The sequence below is a fragment of the Aphelocoma coerulescens genome, chromosome 3 (assembly GCF_041296385.1).
Source record: "Aphelocoma coerulescens isolate FSJ_1873_10779 chromosome 3, UR_Acoe_1.0, whole genome shotgun sequence".
NCBI classification, from domain to species: Eukaryota; Metazoa; Chordata; class Aves; order Passeriformes; family Corvidae; genus Aphelocoma; species Aphelocoma coerulescens.
This window is the reverse complement of record NC_091016.1, coordinates 125,967,847-125,993,384: the sequence shown is the minus strand read 5'-3', so window position 1 is coordinate 125,993,384 and position 25,538 is coordinate 125,967,847. Positions and strand designations below refer to the sequence as shown.

Genomic DNA, 25,538 nt, shown 5'->3' with positions numbered 1-25,538 from the left:
CTTGTGCTTCACAACTTGCTGAGTCTCACTGGAGTGTTTTTCCATCACTGTTGCAGAGATTGGCTCTGTGGCTGGGTTTGATCAGCCACACTTGGCAGGGAATCTGCCTGTTCCAGCCATTTATATCCCAGCTCATGTGCAGCTTGACTGAAGTGACAGGTGTCACCTCACTCTGTTATCGCAGAGCTGAGGCAGCACAGGATCAATGATATCAGACCCCCAGAATCTCCTATGTTTCTCAGAGCTAAGCAGGGACAGCCCTGCCAGACACAGTTCTGCTCTATGTATCACTGACAGCACAACCTGCTTCTGAGGTCAGCTCTGAAAAACTCCCTGCAGGTGTGCTCAACACAGCAGGCAGAAGTGCTGTTACAACTGTGACAGGATTTTAGATGCTAAGACAAGAAACTTTGGGTTTGGTCTGGTCACTATTGCAGGTCATCTTGGTGCATGGGTCACTTAGCACTGACAGGCTTGAGAGCTTCACCTGAGCCTACATTTAAACCAACCTCCTGACTGTACAAGGTAAGAACACACACCAGAAGTTACTCTGACACATGCTGTCCTGCCCGACTCACACACAGCTGCTATGTGCCACCTATTCCTATATTCTCAAACTGGCTCCATGATGTGCATCATTGGATGGATGAAGGCTGAGGATGGTTATGTTAAGTGAGACAAATGATGAAGACCACAAAGGAAAGTCAGATCACCAACAATAATGGATGTGTCTTTCTCAGCCACAAGAAGGTGACTACAAGGGGCAGATTACAAGACACAGCCCCATGGGACTGACAAATCTGGTGTGCAATTAGCAGAGATTAATTTTAGAAAAAGATTCAGCCAAATACAGTGTCTGAGCAGGGCAGGTCATAGGAAGAGATGTGAAGCACAGCAGAGGGTAGGACAAGCAACCTGTCATTGACAAGTTGAACTCAATCTGACAACAAAAGCATAAAAAGAGATAATCAGCACTCCTACAGGAACATGCTGTAGCTGGCCAGACTTCCCAAACCCTCAAAAACATGCAAAGAGCTGGCCAGAATAAGTGGATAACCTGTGCACCCACTGGTTGTTAGCAGTGCCAGCCAAGGGCAATGGTGGCATTCCTTCCTAGTTGTCCCCACAGCAGGTTTAGCAGAGGTGCCTGGGCCTACAGCCCCCTGCTCTGGAACACTCAATGCTGCAGAGGACATTTCCCTCTTGTGCAGTGTCCATCTCACACTCGCCTTTATTCTGCATTCAGAACTTCCTCCTTGCGGGCAGGAAAGATAGCCTGTCCCACAGTCCCCCCCATGGCCTTGTCCCATGGCTCTGCCTCTCCTCCTGCAGCAGCCACTGAGCTGCTCAGGTTCTTGCAAGCATGTCAGCAAGCTGCAAAGCAGAACATGACTCTGCTCCTCAGCAAAGGGCTCAGTGCCCTGTCCAACAGAAAGCAGGGGGAAACCAGGTGTCAGTGAGAAAGATCAACAACTGAGCTGTAAGATTGTCCCAGGCTTGCTGTGCAAGCCATCAATGGGACAATTAACTGCTGCACCACCAGGGACCCAGAAATTATCAACTGAACCCAAGATGACCTCTGCAGCTATAAAGGGGTGACCACAGGGCCAGGAGAGGCATGAGGCCACATTATTATCCCCTGCACTCATATGACCCAGACACTTTCATTCCTGCAAAAGGGTACAAGACTGCACAAACCCATGACATTACACAGTTTGCTTTCTCTGCACACAGTGATGACAAAAGCTTTTTTATTAGGGAGGGCAAGGCCTAGAAAATAAGGAACTAGGAAGCTATTTGGCACAAAAAGCATACAGCCATTAAACAAAGAGTCAAACAGGAAGAAGTGTCAGATTTATGCTGATCACATAAAAGCTCCCTACAGCCCTCACATCCCTATCAGGGATTGCAAACAGCATTTGCAAAATGTCTGCAACCCTGAGTCACCAGAAGCAACAGGATTTTATTATTTTTAACAGTTGAGTATCATTAGCTGAAGAGGCAAATAGGTTCAGTGTATGGAAAGTTCACTACACACTGTTCTCAGTGCCAGGTAAAGCTCCCCATCTGCTTACACACATATGCACTCCTGCCACATCTACTGACATTGTTTCCCAGCAGGAAACCAAACTCTGCTAAAACACTGCCCATGGTTCAATCCAGAGGAAACACTGCTGGAGCAGAATCAGTGGTACTGGCAACAGAGAGTTAATGTCACACAAAAACTGGAGAAGGCTACTCTCCACAGAAACTAATGCAGAATCAAAATCATGGCATGGTTGATGTGGGAAGAAACCTGTGGAGGTCACCTTGTCCAACCCCCCTGTTCCAGCAGGGACACCCAGAGCTGGCTGCCCAGGACCATGTCTAGGTGGCTTTTGGGTAACTCCAAGGATGGAGACTCCATCACTGCCTTGGGCAGCCTGTCCTTGTGCCACCACCACACTGAGAATGCCTGGGGTCCAGAGCGCTGAGCAGAGGGCCAGGAACATGCCCTCCCTCCTCTGGCGAGGCTTTGCCTAATGCAGCCCAGGGCATCATCAGCTACTTTTGGGACAAGGGCACACACTCCTGTCAATGAGCCACAGAGGGACATGATCACACTGTGTCTCATTTCTCATGAAGCAAGCGGGTGGTATTTTTGTATTTAAAAGAATACTTCGGGTTCTAAGTTGACGTGTTTGACCACACCCATTACATGGAAGCAGAAAGTGGAAGTAGGCAGAGCAGGAAAAACAAGAACAGATAAAGAAGAGCTGTAAGATTAGTACCTGTCAATCCTGGCTGCATGAAGGCTTTTAAGCAGGGACTTAGGAGCTTATTGGCACTTTATCTGGAAGAGTTCATGATACAAACAACTCCATTCCTAACAAAGTGTTGAGAGATCTGAAATCTGCACCCAAAACCAAGTTCCACGTTCTAGACCAGAAGAATGAAGGTCTCACTGACCGTGCAACCCCCTGCTTGGGCTACACCATCTAACTGCAATGCAATATTGATATGAAAAAGATATACATCTTCACATCACACTGCAAGAATTACATGCAATCAGAAAAAACAAGAACAAACATTCACTGAAATGCTACTGACTGAGCTACTCTGGAGGAATCATCTACTCCCAGAAGACAGACATACACTAGAAAACAAGTCCTCAGAAACATGACTGTGAAAATGATCTGTTGTGAGCAGCTCTGCTTAGCAGAAACAGGGATTGAACCAATATAAATGCACATTCTAAAATGCAATTAGGGTCCACAAGTTCCAAGAATTTCAAGTACAACTTTCCCAAATTTCAAACTCCACATCTGTGATTATCATTGTTCCACAAAATGCCAAAGGGACCTTGGGAGATTTAACCCACAGCAAAGTTCACCCGTGGAAGCAGGTGTCAGAGTGCAAACACTGCTTGGCCCACACAGTTCCACACCTAAACCAGAAACCTGTCCAGGCTGGGAGGGACCTCTTGAGAAGACGGCTCACTCCCTGCTCAGGCAGAGCCAGCCACCACAGGCTGCCCTTGCTTGTTTGTATTTAAGTGATTTTTCCAGAACTGGCACAAAGGAGCTTCCTGAACTGCTGAGGTTCCCGAAGCCTTCAATCAAAGGGCCCTGAAAGGAGAAGACATCTGCAACTGCAGTGATAATATCAGAATGGGTGAATGAAGACCTGGATGACTATAATCCACATACCCATACCCACTGGGAAAGTCACATAAAAGCAGAGAAAAAACAGAGCCAAACAAAACTGAAGCAGCAATGCCTTCGATGCAACACAGAAATAACAATGACCTCAGAAAATGGGTATTTCATAACCTGGAGCACTGAACCAAGACATTTAAACCTTTTAAAATATCCTATTTAACTGAAAACAACAACCAGTCTAGATGAACAGAGTTTTCTGGTGTTTTCATGAATGAGGTGAACCACACAGAGGGTACGCTAAGCTAGGGAAGTAAGTACTAGGAGCAGCAGCCAGCTTTTAAATCTTCTGCAAAATAAAAATTAGTTTATTACTATCACAGCATAGAAGGAACATCTTTGCCATCAAGGTCACCAGTTCCTACCACTAAATTGGACCTTGAAATCCCACCACCCTCCCCCAGACACACACACTGAACATGTGGTCAGCAGGAGGCACCTGGAACTTCCAACATGGACAGAACCCATGGACTGCCACTCACTCATGGCTGCTACTCCTACCTTGAGCTCTGTGCTTACAGAAAAACCCAGGGCAGCTCTCTGGAACTGTTTCTGCCACTCTAGTAATCACAGCAGCAGCTACAGCATTGTACCATTACAATTAAAATCAACCTCATGCTATTCAACCCAGTTTGTTCAACGGTTTCTCAAGAGCAACCCAAATGAGAAGCGTCTTCACTTGGAGACAGACTTTTACACCAAGAGCCTCACAGACAACACAGACCCATGGCAGACAAAGCTTTTAAAAAAAAAGCCAGCCCCCCCAAAAAGGTAGCCTGGATCTGACCTTGGACTTTCTGAAGCCTTCTAGACAAAAAGTTCCACTCAAAACTATTTCCTTGCCCAATCTCAATACCAGCAGCACCTGTAGTCACAGACAAACCTTACTAATATCTGCCTTAGTTTTGCCAAGTTCCTAAGGAACCAAAAATGTTTGGCTTGGTAGAGAATGTGCTTGACTCACACATAAAACTGTACAGTTAGAAAAGCTAAAGTACATCAATTCATGTTACATCTTCCTAAATCAATGCCAACATGCCATTTTTATGGCAGATTTTTCTGCCTGATGACTTCAATTATCCATTGTTTTTCCTTTAAAATCACACTTGCCATAGTTGAAAAAATAAAAAAGCCAGATCCAAAATATCCTACTAACCTCTTATTTCTACATCACCTCAGGTGTCTGTTGAGAATGTGGAAACCAGCATGACATTTAAAAATCAGTCAACAAAATCCAAGGGAGTGAAGTGATGACTAAAATAAGATTAGTTATGAAAGCATGTCACTCACAGCCTCATTAGCTCAATGCTCAAACAAAACAGGAGCCTTACACCCTATATTTAGTGTTTTCAAACGCAAATCACTGTTCAAGATCTACGGCTTAAACAATTCCCAGCCCTTGTATCAACAGTACCTCTTGGTACAACAGACTGTTAGAACAAGTTCACAACTAACCATCCAGGAAAGCTCAGTATTCCAAGGCCATCTGATGCTGTTCCAACGCAGGTGAGGTACCACAGCATGTCCTTATGCCTGCCGAGTGCTGGCTCAGGCTCCTCCTGCCCTTCTAGAACCAGGGCCTTTGATTCTGTTCACAAGGTTGACTTCATTTTGGAGAAATGGCTGGCCAGCCCTCAGCCTTGCTGCCCTCAGTGTGACTGAGCCCAGGCTCAGTCAGGCTCCCTTTTGTGGGCTTTTTCCTGGACCAGTCTGCTTGCTGCTGCTCTGCCATCCTGCCCAGCCTGTAGCCATCCCCAGGGACACCTGCCCTCCTCAGGATGCAAGCCCTAACTACATCACCATCCCCCTCAGCTACATCAGATCTCAGATTCAGCTTTCCGGGAGCCTCTGATCAGCTGGGGATGCAGAGTGGCACAGCAGGTCCTCCCACCAACACCTGGAAGGCACAGAGCCCATCTGGTCAGGCCCTTCCCCTTTCCACCACTTCCAGCTGACGGTTGGTGGGTTCCCAACTCAGTAGAAACAAACTCTAACCATTGAGAATAACCCTGATGGCAAAAAATAAAATAAATAATTATTTTAAATGTAACATGGTGTTCTATGCAATAGAGTTACAAAGTGCAGCACTCGAATCCTTCTCTGGCTCCCACCAGCCCAACTCCCTCCTCATATGCACAGATCTCCCCAAAACCAGAGATTTGTCTGGGGAAACATCAATAGCCAAGCTTACTTCAACTCAGGGACTCATTTGGGGCAGGAAGGCTCTGGCCATCAGGAGCCAGACACATTCACTGAAACATTCATCTTAAAACCAACACATCTAAGGAGTTCAAACTACAAGCAAGCAATTGGATAGCCAAGCACACAGTGGGGGCTAGTCCAGGGCTGGGTCCCAGCCAAGGGCAGCAGAGCAGCAGCAGGGAAGAGCCTAATGGATGTGGGAAGTTCAGCTGGGAAGAGCTCAGAACAAGGCATGGCTTGTTGACATGCAGGAGCCAGCATGCACAGGGCCCGTGGACTAGCATACGCTAAGAACATGGAGAGGGAGAAAACTAACAACCAGGAGACTTCACAAAGGGCAGTGCTCCCTCTCTGTAAGGCTCTGGCCAAGAGCACAAGGAACAGTTTGCATCCCAGCACAGAACACAAGCTCTCCAAGCAGGATGCACCTAAGCCAAACAGTTTTACACACAGCCTTATAGCAAGGGAACACTGTAAATAGATCAGTGTGTATGTTTGTGTGTTACAAATATAGATATACACACACATATATATATAAAAATATATATATACAGATATACACAGAGATAAAATCATGTACATGACATAAGTGGAGTCACATCACAGGAGCGGAGAAGTTTGCTCACCATTAGCAAATATCCTATGAAAGACTGTTGTAACAGAGCAGCCCGTGAGCGGGAAGTAAAACGAGATAAAGTCAATGAGTTGGTGAACAGCAAAGCACTTACATCCATAGAGACAGCTGGGTCAGAGTCAGGGCACACAGGGACAGGACTGAGCACCAGGCCCTGCCTCCAGCCACCTCTTCAAAAGAAATTTACCTAAGGAACATCAGAGTTTCTACCTGAGAACCAGACTGGGCAGGGGAGACAAGGCATCTCTGACCAAGCAGAAGATTATGGCTGACTCTGAGACCAAGAAGCTGGAAATTCTGTTCTTCTGTGAGTGTCCTACAGTCCCTTAGCCCCACCCACCCTACCCCCTCAGCAGAAAATTCCCTTTCCCTACATCCCAGCAGCTTCTGGCCACAGATCTCAGCAGAAGAACCCACACTTACACACCTGGCCCCATGATGCCACAGCAGAGCTAACACCCATAAGAGTCCTGGCTCCATGGCCTGGAATTGAGGGCAGACTCTGAGCAGACACAACTAAATACAGACTAAGTCCAAGGTCAGGTGTAGTGCAGACAGGAGAAATGCACAGCAGCAACACTTGGAGGCACAAGGGGGAAATCTGCACTGCACTCCACGGAGCTTCCTCTGTGCTCCATCAAGGTCTCACTCAGCACATGCTGATACATCGCTGTGTCTCAGGGGCACCAGAGGACACTGAGACTCTCCAGCTTGAGGCCTCCCTTCTGTTGAGGCACTCCAAGAACTGCCCAAAAGGACTTTTAGTTCAAACACATCACTTCTTTCCACCTGTGAACGGTTCTTATACTGCCAGTGAGAATTCCATGAACAGCTCCCAACAATGCCAACACAAGCAGGCAGCAGCACCAGGCACCCTGTCTGTACACGCTGTTCTCTCCACACTCAGAGCACCTGTAGCCTGTCCCAAGAACACACCTGGCGGCATATCCCCTTGTTAAACAGCACAGACACCCACGGAGGCACAATTGTGTGGCACGTGGGTTCTGTGAAGAGTACACAGGGCACAACTTGGACTTATCACAAGGAATGCTTTCATCTGACCACAGCTCCACAAAGCAGGTGGAACATTCCAGTCTCTGGGAACACCAGGGGCAAGTTTAAGAGCTGTAAATGTCTTTCCTATCTTCATGACAAGTTCTCCAAAGCTCCCCACTCATTTGAAACTTATTCTCCTTAAATCTATTAACTGCACTTTATGGCACTAAAAAAAGGTTAGCAAATGAATGGATTACGGATGGCTTTTGCATTTAAGCAGTATGCAAAATCTTTCCTCCTTCCCACTCCCTTTTTCTTCCACAGCTGACCTCCAGCACACAGATTTACATACTGAACAGAGAAACAGTGATCAGTCCAGCCAGTGCACATGCTCCGGCATCTGAGGAAGCAGCAAGGAGCAAAAGGCTGTTCCCACACCTGAACATGTGTCACAGGAACCACTACCAGACATTTCCAGTGTGACACTGCTCTCCTGGCACATCCTCCCCGGGCAGACAGCAGGATGTCCTGCAGTGCACACCAACAGCTGCCTTAGCCAGGTTTTTGCCCCACATTCAGCAAGTATTCTCTTTGCCAAAGCCACAGGAAGAGGAACTCTGGGACCAGCACCCAGCACAGTACTGGGGACAGAGACAGCACCAAAGCACAGAACACAGTGCACTGAATCCTTGTTCCCCATAAATCCATGGAAATTACTGCCCTGCTGTTTTTAAGTAAACACAGGGAAATGCTCAGATACCAGCCAGCTGTACCAAATAAGGACAGGAAGCAGCAAACTTATGTCTGGCATTGTCAGTGACCCTGGAGCAACTGTCATTGCAGGGCCCAAACTCAAACCCAGCCCATCTGGCACTGTGAAGGCAGCAGTGCCAGGGAGAAAGGCCCAAGCTCCAACACCATCAGCAGTCCTGGGGATGTAGCTTTGCCTCTTCTGGTTGGGCAGGCACTGCAGGAACAGGATACATCCTGCAACACTGCCAACTCTAATTCCAGCCTGCACTGGAGCCACAGCTTTCCCATCTGGAGAATTCCTCTTCTGACCACAAGTCCATTTGTACTCACCTCCTTTTTTAATTTAGGAAACAACCAGAATCTTCCAGATAAATCACTTAACTTCTGAACATGAGGTGAGCCAGGCAGCCCACAGCTATGGAACAGAGAGGTCTGCTCAGGAACAGCTGCATTTGAGCACTGCAGCTGCACACACTCCAGCACATCTGGCAGCTGTAACAGCACAGACACCCACTACTCCTGGCATGAGCACACATGTGTGACCGCCATGTCCCTCCTGCTGCACCCGACAGAAGCAAAGCTTTGTGAAACTGAAGGGAGCAAAGGTGTAACTGTGCTTAGGCCACCATTTGTACCCCACACCTGAAGAGCCATCTTCCTTCTACACAGCCTCTGAACAGCACCACTGGAGTTGCATGCTCTGGGCACAGCAGGTCTAATGACCTGCAGGATCTCCCTCTGGTGAAAGCCATGGCTCCAATGCAAGCTGCAAGCTCCATGCGTTTGGTTTTACAGACAGCACTGGCTGCCCTGCAGAAAGATGGCAGCTGCATGATACTTTGAAAGTACACTAAAAAAGATAATTTCTTGAGTACTCAAGTCTTCCCATCAGTCTGAACTGAATGCCAGGGAGTTTGCCAGCATACGGGTACTAGATGTACACACTCTTGGAAATTTCTCCCACTTGGGACAAAGTCTAAAGTCTGTGTGACGACACGATGACATCAGTCTGTGTGAAGAGCAAGTCCCCAAGTTTACAGGCAGGTCGGGAGCGGAGTGCTCCTTCTGCCATGACCCTGTCTCCCTGGTAAACTCACAAATCTGCTACCCCAATTCTGGAACAAAGCAACGACATAGGAGTTCTTTGATGGGAAGAAAAGCCACAGGTCTGCAGCTGATGGAGAGGCTATTTCTGGATGACAGGTGATGCAGAGCCTCTTTCCCTGTACATTGCCACATCAAAGCAGAACTCACACAGACAACAACTCCAGGAAAGCAAAGACATACTCCTCAGATCGAGAATACTTGCAGAAGTTGAACAACAGGTAGCAAAGCTGTCCCTTGAAAGGTCATGTCAAGGTGTGACATAATGCATCCTGACTGCAGACAGATTTTTAGAGACATGGGAATAGCAGGAAAAAACAGAGCATGCAAGGATGCATTGCACTGCCAGGAACATCACTGCTTACTTATGAAATAAACCATTTCTGCACAGGGTGGCTGCCCAAGCAGGGCATGTCTGTGCCAGCCAGGTGCAGGACAGCTCAGCAGCCTGAAGGCAGGCCCACGGGAGGGATACTGGATAAGGATGTCAGGACAAACCGCTCGCTGCAGTCAGAGTCTGTCCACTTCATTATAAACGTGGGTTGCTACAAGCAGCACTCTCGTGGCCCTCATGGACACAGCTCCCCAGGCAGTTCCCAAAGCTCCACAGTGCTGGGAGGAGAACTCCATGTGTATTAACATAAAAACCTGTGGGGTGAACCCACAGATGATGTGCCTACAAAACTTCACAGTTTCAGCATCATTTCATGGGTCAGCCCCTTGAGACACAACGTTAAAGAAGAGGCTAAAAGGCAAACAGTATCCCAGTATCAGTCTTTCCTGCACCTGACAAGGGTCCAATCACCAGTGAATTCTGCTCCCAGTCTCTGGCACATCTGATGTGGACAAGCACATGTACACACATGCCTATCATGCCAGGGAACCTGGAAAGGAGTAGATGCATTTTTCTGTTTGGGCAGTCTGTCTGACAGGCAGGAGAATCCCCAGCAAGCATTACCTGACCCAATTTTGATCAGTCCGTTGTGCTGGATGAAGATGGTGTCACAGGTCAGGTTGCCGTGAATGATGGGGGGATCACAGGAGTGGAGGTAGCTGGAGATGCAGAACAAAGCACTGGTCAAGGCCTTGAATCCCTCCCTTCACCCCTTCCCATCTCAAGAAACATCAGAAGAGAACAGGAGAGCAAAGGGCACATGCCAGGGATTTACAGTAGCCAGGAGGTAAAATTCCGTGACTGTACATCAGCCTCTAGCTAGGTGAGAACCAGGAATAAATAGGAATTGTCTCTAATGATCAATTTCCAGAACATGGGGGGGAAAACAGAAAGCTTTCTCTGATCAGTTCCCAAGAAACTCAGAGTACCACAGGTAAAGACACAATTTCATCCAAGCCAGTACTGCTGAATGGATTCTAAAAGGGTTACAACTTCATACCCAAAAATATCAGAGCCTTACTCTGTCCCTACGCAAAGGGGACCAAAGAGGCACTTAGTGCTATAAACACACAACTGGGCATGTTTGCCAGCAGACACAAATAAAGCTTTTCAGTGCTGGGTCCCAGGTACACTCTGTTTTTGTGTCTCACTCTGCCTTAGGTTTATGTTAGCAGCTAGCACAAATGAGGACAGTCGGCTCCCAGAAGCTTATTAGAAACCCAGCTATTCACCAACAGCTGTAATTTGGCCAAATGACACCAGTTTTCTCTGTGGAGTGAAAGCCATGCTCTGTCATCCAGGCTACTGTTTTTCTAAGGTTCTAATTAGCTACTCATCAACTCTAGCTCAGGTGGAACAGAGTTTTTAAAACCCAAAACACATTCTACTCAGCTGTATTGAGCTAAGATGACTGCAGAAGATCTGTATCATCAAGAAATGTACACACACATCTAACAACACCATGCCTCAATATCCATGAATCCACTGCCTGCAAAAGGGCTGCAGCCTGCCAACACTATGGAAGTTTTTCTCAGTCCTCTCACATGGAACTTGATTTCCCAGTCATCTTTGCAAGATCCTCCTGACCATGGTGAAACCTGGGTTATAAAGCTGGATACTCTGGAGAGCTTCCTAATACTTAACTGCCACACTCACTGGCCATCAGTCCCGATTGCTGGGATCTCAAGGTCAGTACCCCACTTACCTGAGAGCAGAGAGGATCTGGGTACACCATCGCTTCCAAGCCTGCAGACACAAGAGGAAAAGGATAAAAATCATCCACAAGGAGCTAATCTGTAGTTCTGTGATTCACAGCCCACTCGTAGGAAGAAATACACGCTCCAGCTTTTACTCAGTGCAGGTGTAAAGAATCAGTACTCTTATGGTCAGCTTGTTTCTACATATTCCCATGGGTGCAGAAAAACACCTGTCCTTCAGAGTCTCCCATGCACAGGCACCTTCCTCCTTTACTGTGAGGGCCCCTGGAGAGGGACATGCCTGTCACACCACACCTAAGAAGCTGCAGAGCTGCTAGCAGTAAAGCAACCAGCACAGAACTGCTGTCCCAGAGAAATTGCAGCTGAACTAGGTTACAGGGACACGAGGGAACTGCAGCAATGTGTTATCACCAGTTCTCACTGGGATCCTCTGCTGAAAGGGCTTTCCAGGGGCTGATGGCTCTAAAGGAATATGGTCATACAGGAGAAAAGAGTTACCTTTTCATTCATAGTTTTGTGGTTTTTCTTTGTCTTCTTCAAGAACTGTTTCAAGCTCCCTGAAGACATGTACTCAGTGATGAAGATCACCTGCAGGGCAGTAGGACACATTACCCTCCACCTTGCTAATTACCTAACAACGCAAAATGAGAACCCAACAGCCTGATGGCTGCACTTACCCTGGCCTTGTTCTCTTTCACATCAGCCCAGTATTTGTGGAACTTCACAATGTTGAGATGATCCAGCTGAATTAAGTTGTCAAACACTGCTTTAACTTTTTCCTTAACATCAGAAAGACAAAGACATGTCACATCAGAGACCACACCAACCTGTATCCTTCTTTCTTCTTGGGTCTTGGTCCCCTCAAACACCAACATGTATGTCAAGCCCCTATGCTAAGAACAGACAGCATCCCATTTCCTTCTGCACTGCATCTCAGCAGAGTGAGGTTTGATTGCTGCGTCTAAATGAACACAAGAGCTCATGGAAATAGCACAACAGCTTTCCAGTATATTTCCTGGACAGGCCAGGCTTAAGCCAAATTTGCTACATTTGGACATCACAGCACTCCAAACCAAGCCAATAGTCCACACAAAAAATCCCCAGTATCCATAATCCCACCCTAGGGCAAGGTATGTTTCTCACATCCTGTTGGGAAATACATCAACTTACTTCCTGAAGCTTAAAGTTCTTCCGCTCAGAAAACTGAACTTCATTCCAAACAACTTCCACACCTTCCTCCGTATCCATGGCCAGGTAGGCACTGTCAATCCCCGGGACATTGCGCTGGTTCACCTGGAGGGAAGGGTGGAGAGACCTGTGAGCTCTAAGCCAGCAAGACCAGATCATTGCCACGCAGCACTCATGGGAGAATTATGAACTCTGCTCATTAACTTTTAATTAAATGAGAATTCCAGGACAGGATTTGCACATGTATCTTGGAGCAGGGCATACCCAAAACATAAGTCACTGTAGGCCCTGTGAGCAGCAAGTCCTGAGCATACCAGTGGGAAAACCTCTTGTGCACAAACACTGTGTTTTAGCAAAGCCGCCTTCGGCCAACAATGTATTAGATTTTCATGGTTTAGGATACCTGTAGTTCATTCCACCACAAAAAACCCACTCCAACCATACAAAAGGGGTAGAGAAATGTCTCAAGAACTCAGATCCAACTTTGTGGAGGAATCCTCTAAAAGGTGACGATACCTGAAACTCAATCAAAGACAGGAATAAGGGGAAAGCTGCAGGTTCAGAGGTGGGAACCGACACAAGGGAAATCACTACAGTAATTTCTTTAGTTAATAATTGTAAACATTGACCCAGCACAAGTACATCCACACCAAATATTAAAGACACAGATGAACACTTAGAAAGCAGCAAGGTAAGGGGAGGGAATTGAGAGTTTAGAGCCTGGCACGAGAATGGCAAGGGCTGTGGGAGGACATAAGGCTGAAAGACCTGCAGAGATCAGAGGTGAACCCTGCTCCCAGCAGCAAAGTTTTCCATAACACTGTTTTTCTTCAGATATGTAGCAGCATTCAAAGATATATTTGCAGCATTCACATGATCAAATTTACCCAATTTCATCATTCCAGCCGAACAACTCTATCCCATTCTACTCCTTCAGCAGCCTGACAATACAGAGTGACAGGCCACCAGTACAGGTGGGACTCCTTATGATCTCCCAAGGGAATCTGAACAGGCCTGGTGACATTCAATACCCTGACACTGCAGGTGACAAATGACGCCAAGCACAGCAAAACCATAATGATACAGACTTCTCTGGCAACTGAGCAGTAAATGAGTATGACACAAGCAGCTGCAAGGTGTGGCACAGGCAGGAATAAGGGATACAGGCCATAATTACATAAGGAGAGCCTGAGCCACAGAGGTTAACTATGGAAAACCATCACAGGAGGTGACAACTGAGTATGAACCACCCCACTTCCTTCTACTTGAGCTGCCTACATAACTGAGGGGTGAAAGGACTGAGATTTGGTTTAGGAAGATGTTCACATTAATCTTAAAAACTTGGTATTATATATATATGTATATATATATATGTATATACACACATACTGATACCAACAGGCCAGGGCCGCTATGTTTCATCATTAAAGGAAGCTGAAGGAATAAAATAATTAAGGATAGAACATTTATTCCTTCAAATTTTAGAATAAGCAATATCTTAGGGATGACAGCAGCATAAAATTGCCCAGTACAATTACTAAAGCTGAATGGCAAAAGGCTTTAACTTCAGGGAAGTTTGAAGAAGCCCGAGGCAGCAGAAAGGCAGGTGTGTGTAAGCAGTGCAAGGACAAGGTAACAGCCACCACACTGACACACAGTGCCCTTGCATCCCTTCATCCCTTTGGATTCTTTTCCTCTGTCCCACTTGCTGCCTGTACGCAGAAACATCAAGGTTGGAAAAGACATCTAAATCACGGAGTCCAACAGTTAAAGGCCCTCTCTTGAAGGGCCTCCAGCTTTACTGGATTGAGTAAGTCCTCAAGTACTAGCAACTACTCAAAATCTGCCCCAATAATGCAGCTGGGGCTGTGGACTTGTCACATCTCCCAGTCCTGGCCAAGCTCCTCAAGCGTAGATGATTTCCATGACTCATAGGCAATATTCCAGAGCACGAGATATGACTCAAGACACAAAACCCAGCTGACATCACCAATGGCAATTCTGTTTCTCAGGAGATTCTACAGCTTGGGGAGAAGAGTAAAAGGGGAAAAATGCAGACAGACAACTGAAAGGCAACAGCAGAGTCCTCCTGCTTGCCAAATCCCTATCCGACATCCCTCTCCATGCTCGGCAAAGCAGAATCCTAAACCCTCATGAAAGCATTGAGATAATGTATTACTCTGGTGTTTGTCCCAGACAGCCCCAGACTAGGCAGCTTTTACACTCTGAGGGAGGAAGTGACCTGAGCCCAGCTTAGCCTGAATTTCTGCAGCACAGCAGAGGAAGCAGCTCCACACTACAAAAGTACCAACACAGCTCTGAGTCCATGTAAACAGGAGGCAAGGAAACTCAAGAAGAATTTCAAGTGAATTACTTAAAGGAGTATGGGTGGACTGGTACAACAGCTCTAAGGGAAAAATAGTTTGGAAGTTAAATTTCCCTTTGGAAGGTTATTCCATTGTCCAACATGTATTTTTTCTATAGCTCTCAAACATCTCTGTATCTGTTGCTGCAAGAACACAGACTTTTGGAGAGACATTCCGTAGTTCACATGATCTGTCAGTTAAACAAAAAATAAATACAGCCTGAATCACAAGTGACAGCAATGATTTAAAGTGTAGAAAATAAAGGTATAAAACCTGGGGAAAAGTCCACAATAACTAGTATATCAGCACAGAATGGACCTGCACATTGAAAAAGAGCTGAGGAGTGGCAGCACACCAGGCCAGACCCTCACAAGAAGCCCCAGGTCTGGTTCAGAGTAGCATGAATATGTTAACCAGTTTCCCTGACCACTTGTTTAGGCCAGAGAAATGTGAAAGCTCTGCCCAATCACCTGGCGAACAGTTGGGACTAGAGATAAGAGACCACCAGAGCCAGCAGCTGGGCTGTGAGGAGCTCAGCTTCTCCTTGAGCTGTGGGAAAACAAAAGGCAGCAAATTTACCAACAGAAACTGAACAAAAAGGGCTCTCTGGGATCTGAGGCTAATCCGGAATGTAACACAATAAGGAATGCCAGGTCCACTGCAGGCAAAGGGAAAAGAAATCCAACAAAGAAAGAAACAATCCTACTTCATGTTTTAATTAAACTGGCACATTGGCCTTGACAATTGTAGTCATGGTAGTAAAATGCTTGAAAGGCTTTAATTTAACAAGAAAATTAAAACAGCCAGCGTAATTTAACAGTGGCAAGGAAAGGAAGGTATTGATTATTACCATGGCTGTACAGACCACCTCATGCAGCAACTTAACTGTAAGGAAAAGACAATCTGACCATCAGCAATATAATAATTGGTTTTTCCAGACACGCTGCAACAAGCAACAAGATCAAACACATCAGCAAGACGTTAGTTGTTAACCCAATGGACACGTCCGGACCATTTAAAGACAGGGTTAAAAGTCCTCCATGTGTTGAAGTTCTCCCTCGCTTGTAACTTCACTGCACCTGTTCAGGAGATGCTGTGCTGAGACCCAAGCCAAAAGCTGACACATCCTTTAGGCACTGACAGGACACGTCCCTGTCACTTCTCGTGGGTCCTGCTCTGTGCTGACCCGCACAGCTGAGCCCCGCTGGGAGCCAGGACACCCTGCACGGAGCCCAGGCCCCTCCTGCCAGCCAGAACTGCATCTGCTCTGCAGGAAAAGGGGCAAGTTTTGAACCACTGCATGGTGTCACACTGCCTGTGTCACACCACCATTCTACAGGCTGTCACCCAGTGGCTATCCAGCCTCTCCAAAAGCACTCTGACAGTTCTGGCTAAACAACACACTGCAGGACAGACCTAACTACAAATTCCCACCAGGTAACTCCCCAGGCAGTATATCAGCAGTTTACAAAAACACAAAAGTATGACAGGAGTTAAAGTCCTTTGAACAGAAGCAGCACTTCTCAGGATACAGTCACTGAGATTGCAAAAGCGCTCTCAGATCGAGTCCAACCACTCCCCCAGCACTACCAAGGCCACCACTAACCCATGTCGCAAAGTGCCACATCCATACAGCTTTTAAATACCTCCAGGGATGGGGACTCCACCCCTGCCCTGGCCAGCCTGTTCGATGGCTGGACAAATCTTTCAGGGAAGGAATTTTCCCTAATACCCAACCTGAACCTCCCCTGGCCCACCTTGAGGCCATTTCTACTTGTCCTGTCCCTTGTTTCCTGGAAGCAGCGTCCAACCCTCACCTGGCTGCAGCCTCCTGTTGGGGAGCTGTAGACAGTGATAAGACTCCCCTGAGCCCTCTTTGCTCCAGGCTGAAACCACCCCCAGCTCTCTCAGCCGCTCCTGGGGCTCCAGCCTCTTCCCCAGCTCTGTTCTCTTCCCTGGACATGCTCCAGTCCCTCAATGTCTCTCTTGTTGGGAGGGGCCCAGAACTGACCCCAGGACTTGAGGTGCAGCCCCACCAGTGCCGAGTATCCCACAGGGAGACAGGCATCATTCCCCCTATTTAATGGATACCAGAAATGAATACAAATTGCCTAATGCAAGACCAAAGGGACAAGTGCTCAGTCTCACTTGGTGCTTCAAAACAAACAAGCAACCCAGTGGAGCCTGAGAGCTCAGTCATACTGAACTGGTCTATGGAAGGAGGAAGAGGCAATGATTCTTCACCCCTAACTCCCAAAGGGAAACAGAAACAGCACAGCAAAATAAATAAGCAAGTGTGGAAGAAAACCCAATATCTGTAAATAAGCCCATTCAGACAGAAGTTCATCAAGAAAGTTCTGGTAACTGCACTGGGGCAGTAAGTTCAGATGAGTGCCAGCAGTGTGAAAACTCCAAGGAGAGAGGGAAAACCAGACAGGATAAACTCTATGTAAGCTACTCCCAGTCTGCTATAGCCCACCCTGTTCTTCAGTGATACTTTCACTTGGCAGAGAGATCTTCAAATCACTGCAGGCAACTCTGAATAACATCAGTCACACAGGAGGGGTTGAAAGATCAGTACACTGAACAGAAAATGCCATAAAAATTGGTATACTGTGGAAGTACTGGTCTTGGAAACAATCCCTGAAACCACATGAAACACTAACAAAAAGTGATTATTTAATGTTTTCTGGTAATACTGGAGAAAGCAGGCAATGAAGTGAGCAAACATCGTATTTTAAAGAGGACTATGAATACCTGATCTTGACACATATATAAATTGCAAAGTTGACTGCCTTAAGATGTCGGAAGTAAAAATGGCTTCAAGGTGAGATTATGGGTAATTTTGAGATGGAATAAGAATATTTGGGTACACTATTCATGGGATGTTTGAGGGAAGTTCCGAAAGTGTGGAAAAAGAATGATCAAGATGAGTCTCAAGCCAAGCCCTGAGCCTGGTCACCATCACCTGTACTGTCTTTTTGTTAAACTATTTTTCAAACTATTTTCTGTGCCAATGTGCTTCTCAATCTCAATGTATGTGCACAGGCAAGCACACATATCTGCAAGCAAACTTCATACCAGAATAGCCAGAAAGTTGGGACAAGAGGTCTTGGGGTCAGATTTTGCATAGACAGAGGGCCTGGGAGACAGGTACTAGACACCTGAAATGGGATTTTTCCTGAGCACTGATAAACAGGATACAGCTATGCCTGTCATCCATGTTACCATGGGATTCTTGAAAATCACCATGCTTCCACAGCTAACCTATGTCTGGCTGTGCCTCTGTCCATCAGGATTTGCCATGCAGCCTCCCTGCAGGCAGGTTCTGGAGTCAGAGCCAGCACACGGCCTCCCCCCTCTCCTAGCCCAGCAGGAAGCCTCTTCCCAAGCCTAAGCTCCACCAAACCTGTGGCAGTTGTCAGGATACCACAATCGCTGCCTGGGCTTCCCAAGACAGAGGGCTGACAAGGGAAGGCTTTGGTGCTGCTGCACAGACCACAGTATTTTTAGAACAGTTCTGTAAGGAATGCAGAGAGAACTCCATCCCTCGGTTGCAGGCAGCCAGAGTGTGACCACCACCTCCAGCCTCCCAGGAACGCTGGGAGAGCAGCAGCCAGCCACCCCTGCTCCAGCCACTGCTGCAAGGAGTGAGTGCCAGCTGTCCGTCACAGCCTGTGAGCAAGGACAGAATGGGGCTGTAACAAAAGCTCAGTCCCCTCTGCACCCTGAAGTGTCCCTCAGCTGATTCTGGCACATCCCAAGGGTTCATTTTTCAGGAAGCCCCCACATGAATCAATAAAAATGTTAAAAGACCTCACATACTCCCTTCTCCTTAATATATTCCCTATGGTCAAGGAACACTATAAAAATTACAGCATGTGATTAGTTTCCTCCACCAACTGGAAAAAAAACAGGTCCATTGTCAAAGCCTGTTAGGGAGCTGGCAGCCCTCTAAGCACCAGCTTGCTTGGAGGACTGGTGCTTATCTTTTACTACCTCAGCAAGTTTCTTTCCAGTCACAACAGAGGCTGAGAAAACCAGATTCCAGCATCCCAGAATCCAAACACTCAGTCTGTTAGCATTTTTTCTCCAAGAATCCTGCACTCTGTCCCCTTGAAGAAATGTAAATCCAGAGGCAGAAAAGTCACCAACTGCCTTCAGATGAAAAATTATTCAAGCAACTGAGACTCCCCCCAGAAGTGAGAAGACAACAAAGAGATAAAGATGCAGCAGACTCAGGGTTTCATTTCCTGTCTCTCTGAGTTCAGGTCCTCATGAATCACAGCTCTTTTCTTAATACTGGATAGTTACAGCATAGATTGAGAGCATCTGTAAGCCTGAGCACTGAAATCCAACTGTAACTCCAGCCATCAACAGCTGGGAAGTGCCAGTCCAAATGACAGACAGACCTTCCATAGAAAAAAGAGAACCAAACTAACAGCAGTGTGCTACCTGAATTAATTTTTTGAACTTCCAGTATCCAGTGAAGAGCAAGATGGGACTCACATGCACAGATGCATACTGTCTCAAACTCTGCTCCCTGAGTTCTGCTCCTGACCTGACACCGAGAGGCACACAGAACTCCATCCATCACCCTGTTGTAGTCTGCATGCCATTGTAAGGGAAGCTGTGAAGGGCTGCAGCTCTCATCTAGCTACCTGACAGTGAAAAATCCCAGACAGAAAAACAAGAATTATTCAACATGGCAACCGCTGCATGCCCAGCCACACTGACACATGAGGCGTGTGCCCAGAGATAAGGCAGAAACAAACCTCTTGATCTCAGCAGCCACTGAAGTGGGGCAGAACATGGAAAGTGCAGCAGGGGAAAGTCCAGCAGCTGAGTTGCAAATGAGTTACTAATACATCAGCCACAGAACAACGATCAGCCACAAAGTCACTGATGGCTATCAGGAACTGAAACGTCACCTTCAGCCACCCCAAAAATCCCCCTCAACACTTCAGAATCTGTGGGACAGATGCACAACCCCTGTGCCTGCCATCAGCGCAGGACAGCATGATCAGCACTGGGATGAGTTTCCAGACGACAGACAGGACACGAGCAGGGCTGCAAGAACAGCACAAGGTTCCCCCACTGCTCTTGGGCAGCCTGGCATATTCTCTGGGAAAGGGCAAAGGTATTTAAGCAGAGACCAGTGCTCATTCTCCTGTTTTCTCCCTCTTCTGCTCTCAGTGCCAGGCTTCACGTTCTTGTAAAGTCTCTTGCGCTGGAGAGCGCAGCAGCACTTGATGAGAACAGCACCACCCCAGGATGTACCCCATGACGAGCCTACAGAAGAAGCAGCCAGACCCACCCAGGCCTGTCGGGCCTTTGCCCTCTTCACCTTGACAGACACGCTCACACATGCCCCCAAAAGGGGACCTGCTTGTGCCCACACTGACAGCATGACACAGATTCCTTCTTACTAAAGTATACTACAAAGATGTCAACAAAATACTTCTCATAAAGTTTTGGCTTACACAGTCACATAGTGCTTTCCTCCCCAGAAAAGGTACATGAAGAAACTTGGTCAATAGACAGCTATCATATATGGCAAACCCAAGGACATCCCCATCTAGGAAGGGTTGAGCCTCTCCTACTCACATGAGCTTGCCAAGCCAAACACCGAAACACTGGGTTGAAAATAAAGATTCTGCTGCAGCAGAGCACAACTTTTCCTACAGTTATGTTATGTGTCATCCATGTAGCTGCCAGGGACAGGAGGCACGAAGCTCTCAGTTTCAGGTTCACCACTAGCCAGCTTCAGGAGGCTAAACCTGACCTGCTAATGCAGTGCTGCGGTGCTGCAATCCTGCTCCATTAGAAAGTTTCTATTCCTAGGAGGCACAGCAGATAATTCTCAAGATACTCGGACAACCCAAGAAAAGTAAGTTATGCATGCATGCTGCCTTCAAGAAGGAAATGGAGTGTTACTGCAGAACAGCAGAAAGAGAGGGGTTGGTTTGTAAGGGAGAGCAACCAGAAGGGACCCAGGCAAGCACAGGCTGGGAGACCCCATCAGTCCTGTGACCACCCCTGCTCTCATGCTGTGGGGCCTTGCCCTGTGCTTCAGCCATGGGACAAAATACCCTGTAAAGCCTCACCTGTGCGCTGGTCAGGAAAGCAACCAGGGACATGGGCACAATTCCAGAGCCAGATTCACCTCTGGGAGGAAAGCAGCACAGTCCACAACACTGCAGGAACCACAGGTACTGCTCCACGTTCCACCAAAAAATGGAATTTGGGGAGCATAAGTGTTTTCTGTCTTGTTAAAATGTCACAGAGGTATTAGATTTTAATAAAACTACTCTGAACTTTCACAGGAATTAGACTCTTTGCACTACAGAAGCTCCCTGTTTCTAGGAAGGATTACAATCAATGAACTCAACACTCAATCCTTTTTTACATATGAAGTTTAAGCAGGAATAGAATACAGAATACAGAACAGCCAGCTGGAAGGGACCTACACAGATTCCCTGGTTCCACTGCTCAACCCCATCAGGGCTGGCCCATGTCACAGCATGCTGGGCATTGTCCAAACTCCTCAAACACAGATGGGCCTGGGGCACCGACCTCCTCTGCAGGAAGCCTGGGGTAGGTGTGACCCTATCAGTAAGGAAATGCTCCCTCTTGTCCAGTCTGAGCCTCTCTAGATGCAGCTTGGAGCCATTTGCTGGTGTCCTGACCCTGGATCCCAGGGAGAAGACCTATATTGGGACCATCCCCTCTCACGAACATCTGGTTCTGCTGTGTGTAACTACCCCAGGATGGGATTCTGTGCCCTCCCATTCTGCTCCCGCCTGAACGAGGTTTGCCCTCTGGATGCCAGGGCACACACTCGCTGCAGCCGAGATGCGGCCGACCAGCACCCGGGTCTCTCTGGTCCCTTTCTGCAGGGCTGCACTCCACCCGCTCCTCTCCCTGCTCAGACTTGCGCCCAGCACCATTTCCCCTCGTGAACCAATGTATTTTCATTAGCGGATACGGTTCAGCCCAGGCGGCTGAAGCTAAGCTATGACCGTATCTTCCCTTCAGCAGCTACTGCTGGGCGGCTGGGCCCGGACGGCGCTCCCCACGGCCCCGCCAGGACCCCGCACCCGGCCCCGGCCCGGCCCCGAGGGTGCGGCCGCCTCGGGGCGCGGCCAGAGCGCGCCACAGCCAATGGGGGCCGCCGGCGGTGATGTAACGCTCCGCGCCGCCTGTCATTGGCTGACGAGACAGCCCCGCAGGCTCCGCCGGCCCCGCCCCGGGACCGGCCCTGGTTCTCGTCCCGGTGCCGGTGCCGGTCGGGGCGCCAGCGGGGGGACCTGAGGCCGCTTCCCTCGAATCGGGAGCAGGCGGCCAGGGCGTCCAGCCCTCGAATCGGGAGCAGACGGCCAGCGCAGGCCGTCCTGCCGCCCCACGACTGTTCCGGGACCGGCGGCGCGGGCACCGTGCCGCCGAAATCTGCTCGTTTCGGTAAATAGGCACCGACATCCCCGGCTCACAGCCAGCCCGCTCCTCCCTCCTCACGGGCCCTCTCTGCACTGTCTGCACAGCCCCACCTCTGCTGCAGCGAGTTCATCACTCATGGATGGTAAAACAATCTTTTTTTTAAAAAAAGCGAGGCCATTACATTTCAAAACCTACACCCGAGCTCGGCACTCGGAGCAAGCAGGAAAGAATGTCACACACAGGAAGTACCAGAGCACAGGCAGAACATACTGTCTCACTCTGCAACCACGTGCGTCCATTCCTCTCCAGATTATCATGTCTCATTGCTTCCACGGTGCCATCTAATCCAACATCCAGGAGATACTTCCATAATAAAAGATCGGGATTGCATCACCGGGGAAAGGTTGGCAAATGCCTTTTCCAGAGTAACACCATCTCCCTGTTAGGGGTAGCGAGTAAGAGCCTGTTCATAATACTGCGCTGACAGGAAAAACCAGTGGAGACTGAGGTGTCACACCTCCCCGGGAAAAAGGCCATGCTGCTCTGGGATGCTCAGCAAGTAAAGTTGTTATTCCAAATAAATTTCATGTTACAACATCTGCAGTGCAAGAGTTTACTCCGGAGAGCAGATCAGCCCAAATACTTAAGACAGCAAAGAGAGTCTGATGTCATGCAGTTCAGGGAACAAAAGCCTCTCCACAAGCTGGGGGCTAATTGAGCCACAAATTCACATGTGAAACCCAGAGACACGCCAGGATTTCACTGCAGGGTCACAGCTGCAGCTGAGGCCGCTCCCAGTCAGAAAATAATCTGTGCAGCCCTGATGAGTGAAGGCTTCAGCAGCAGCCCTGAGCTCACCCAGATCACTCAGCAATGGCCCCAATGCCCATCCCTCAACCTGTGGTGGTAAGAGCAGAGCTCTGACCTCCACAGAGGCAGCCTGAAGCCATAAGACACTCATTTAGCTACACCGAAATTTCAATGAATTTCTTGTGCCTGGGCCTTAATTTTTCTGCTGAGGGGGAACTGAAATCCAAAGAAAACACTAGAGCATCCCAAATCTTACTTGTCATGTAGGAGAACGCAGGAACTTCTGTGTCTCTTTGTGTCAAAATGATCAGTACTAAATAAAACACATTGAAAAGATGACACAAACCAGCTTTGTTCTCCAGCATGTGCCTATTCAGTGCAGAGCAAGAGATAAAGCACTTCAGGTGTGGAATATATTGTGAAGGACAGAACCAGAGCTTCACACTTCTTTAAAAAAAGGGGAAAAGGAAACTTTTTTTTTAAATGTTAAAGCTACATATGCAACCAATCTGCAGAGCCCTGCCAGAAAAGGCACATTCTGACCACACCATGCCAGCGTTTGGCTCACGTTAAACCAAACCATGACAGCTCTCAGCAAGCAAAGGTGAAGAACTGCGGGGAATCCCTGACCTTACTTTGACCTCCAAATTTACATCAGAACAAATTACTCTCTCACCACCACTGGGGTTTGCACTGCCCTTCCTGCAGTGGTGGACAAAGCAGACAAACCCCTGTGCTTAGCCCCTGATCTGGCTGAGAAAAGCCCCATCAGCACTTGTGCCGCAGCGCTGGAGCGAGCACACTGCCTGACTGTCAGCACCTGCCAGGGCTGCACAGCCTGCCCAGCTAGGGCAGGGGCACTGTGCCAGCACAGAGCAGAAACCAGTTTGTACAGACAGCCCCCAGGAAGAAAAACAGAGCCCAGCAACGTGCAGAAAAAAGGAAATGTCCCAAACAACATGATCTAATCTCCTTGTGCCTTTACACACTACACTGCCAGCACACGCAACGAACAGTGGGTGCGGGTAGGACAGGCCAAGAAACAAGCCTGTGTGAGCTGACTCTGCTCTATCCTGATTGCAGACGACAAAGCAAACCAAAAGCGAGGATTCAAAAGCTGATGAGACCGGGTAACTGGCCCAAGTAGCTGGCCACCTCAGCAGCAGGTACCATCCACACTCCCCAGTGAACAGCAAGAACTATCCAGTCATTCCTCTTTACCATTCCCAGAGCGAAAGATCTGTGAAACGCGATGCACACCGGGAGTGCCGGAGCCACTCCCTACTCCACAGCAGCAACAGCTGGCCGCGACACCGGCCTGCGGCAGGGGAAAACATCACTGGCTGTGCTCCAGCCGAGACGCTCCGGACCCGAGGAATGGCAGCCCTGCGGCTGGCGAAGGGCCACCCATCTCCCTGCCTCCCGGGAGCGTGACGGACCCCCACTCTTGGGCGCGCTTATCCCGGGGACAGGTGGCAGGAGGAGCGGGGCGGGGGGCGGGACAAGCGGCCGCCCGGGCCCCGCCTGGGCTCCCCCGCAGTCCAGCTCCGGGAACCGGCCCCCAGCACTGACCTCCTCGCGCCGCTTCTGCCAGCGGCCGCACGGCGACTCCTCCAGGATCTCGGACTCGTCCTCGCTCTCCTCCTCCTCCTCCTCTGGGGGCGCCGCGGAAGTCACCGGCGCAGACACCGAGGTCATCCCCGGGCCAGATGAGGCGGGCTCCGGCTTGGGGTCGGAACCGCTGCCGGGCACCTGCTTGGACTCGCCCTCCGACATGCTGCGGTCGCACACCCTACGGGAGAGGCGCGGTCCGTGAGGCGCGGTGGGGCGCCAGGCCTGACTGGGCCCGCCGGGCCGGACCGGGCCGCGCCCGCCGGGCCTGTCAGCCGGGACCACGCCCCAGGCCTGCCAGCGGCGCCCGACCTAGCCGGTCCCGGAGCGAGGCAGGGGGCGAGGGGCGGGAGCCACGCACTTACCGGGCCCACGACACCTCCCGGTCCCGAGCACGTCCCCGCCGCAACCGCCGCGCTGCGTAACGCGCCGTGCGGGGTGGGGCCTCTGCCGCAGCCAATCAGCGCCGGGAGTGGCGCGTCAGCACCCGCCAATGGCCGGCGGGCGGAGTTCCGCCGCGCGTCACACGACAGGGGGCGCCCTACGGAAAGGGCCCTGGGGGGTGGTGACTAGGGCGGGGCAGCCCCGCGCAATAGCCAATGAGAGTGCGACAGGGGGCCCGCAGAG

At 49.0% G+C, this 25,538-nt stretch overlaps 1 protein-coding gene across 1 annotated transcript in view; it reads right to left on the bottom strand.

The window, feature by feature from the left end:
* The window catches only part of NRBP1 (nuclear receptor binding protein 1), a 33,985-nt gene extending 8,612 nt beyond the window's left edge, over positions 1-25,373 (bottom strand). The window contains exons 1-7 of the mRNA XM_069012007.1: positions 25,277-25,373; positions 24,873-25,092; positions 12,670-12,792; positions 12,177-12,278; positions 11,998-12,087; positions 11,487-11,527; positions 10,346-10,440 (exon numbers count right to left, since the gene is read on the bottom strand). Coding sequence (XP_068868108.1) covers positions 10,346-10,440; positions 11,487-11,527; positions 11,998-12,087; positions 12,177-12,278; positions 12,670-12,792; positions 24,873-25,076 — 655 coding nt within the window. The 5' untranslated portion in view covers positions 25,077-25,092; positions 25,277-25,373. The remainder of the gene's footprint in view (positions 1-10,345; positions 10,441-11,486; positions 11,528-11,997; positions 12,088-12,176; positions 12,279-12,669; positions 12,793-24,872; positions 25,093-25,276) is intronic.
* Between the last annotated feature and the right edge of the window lie 165 nt (positions 25,374-25,538).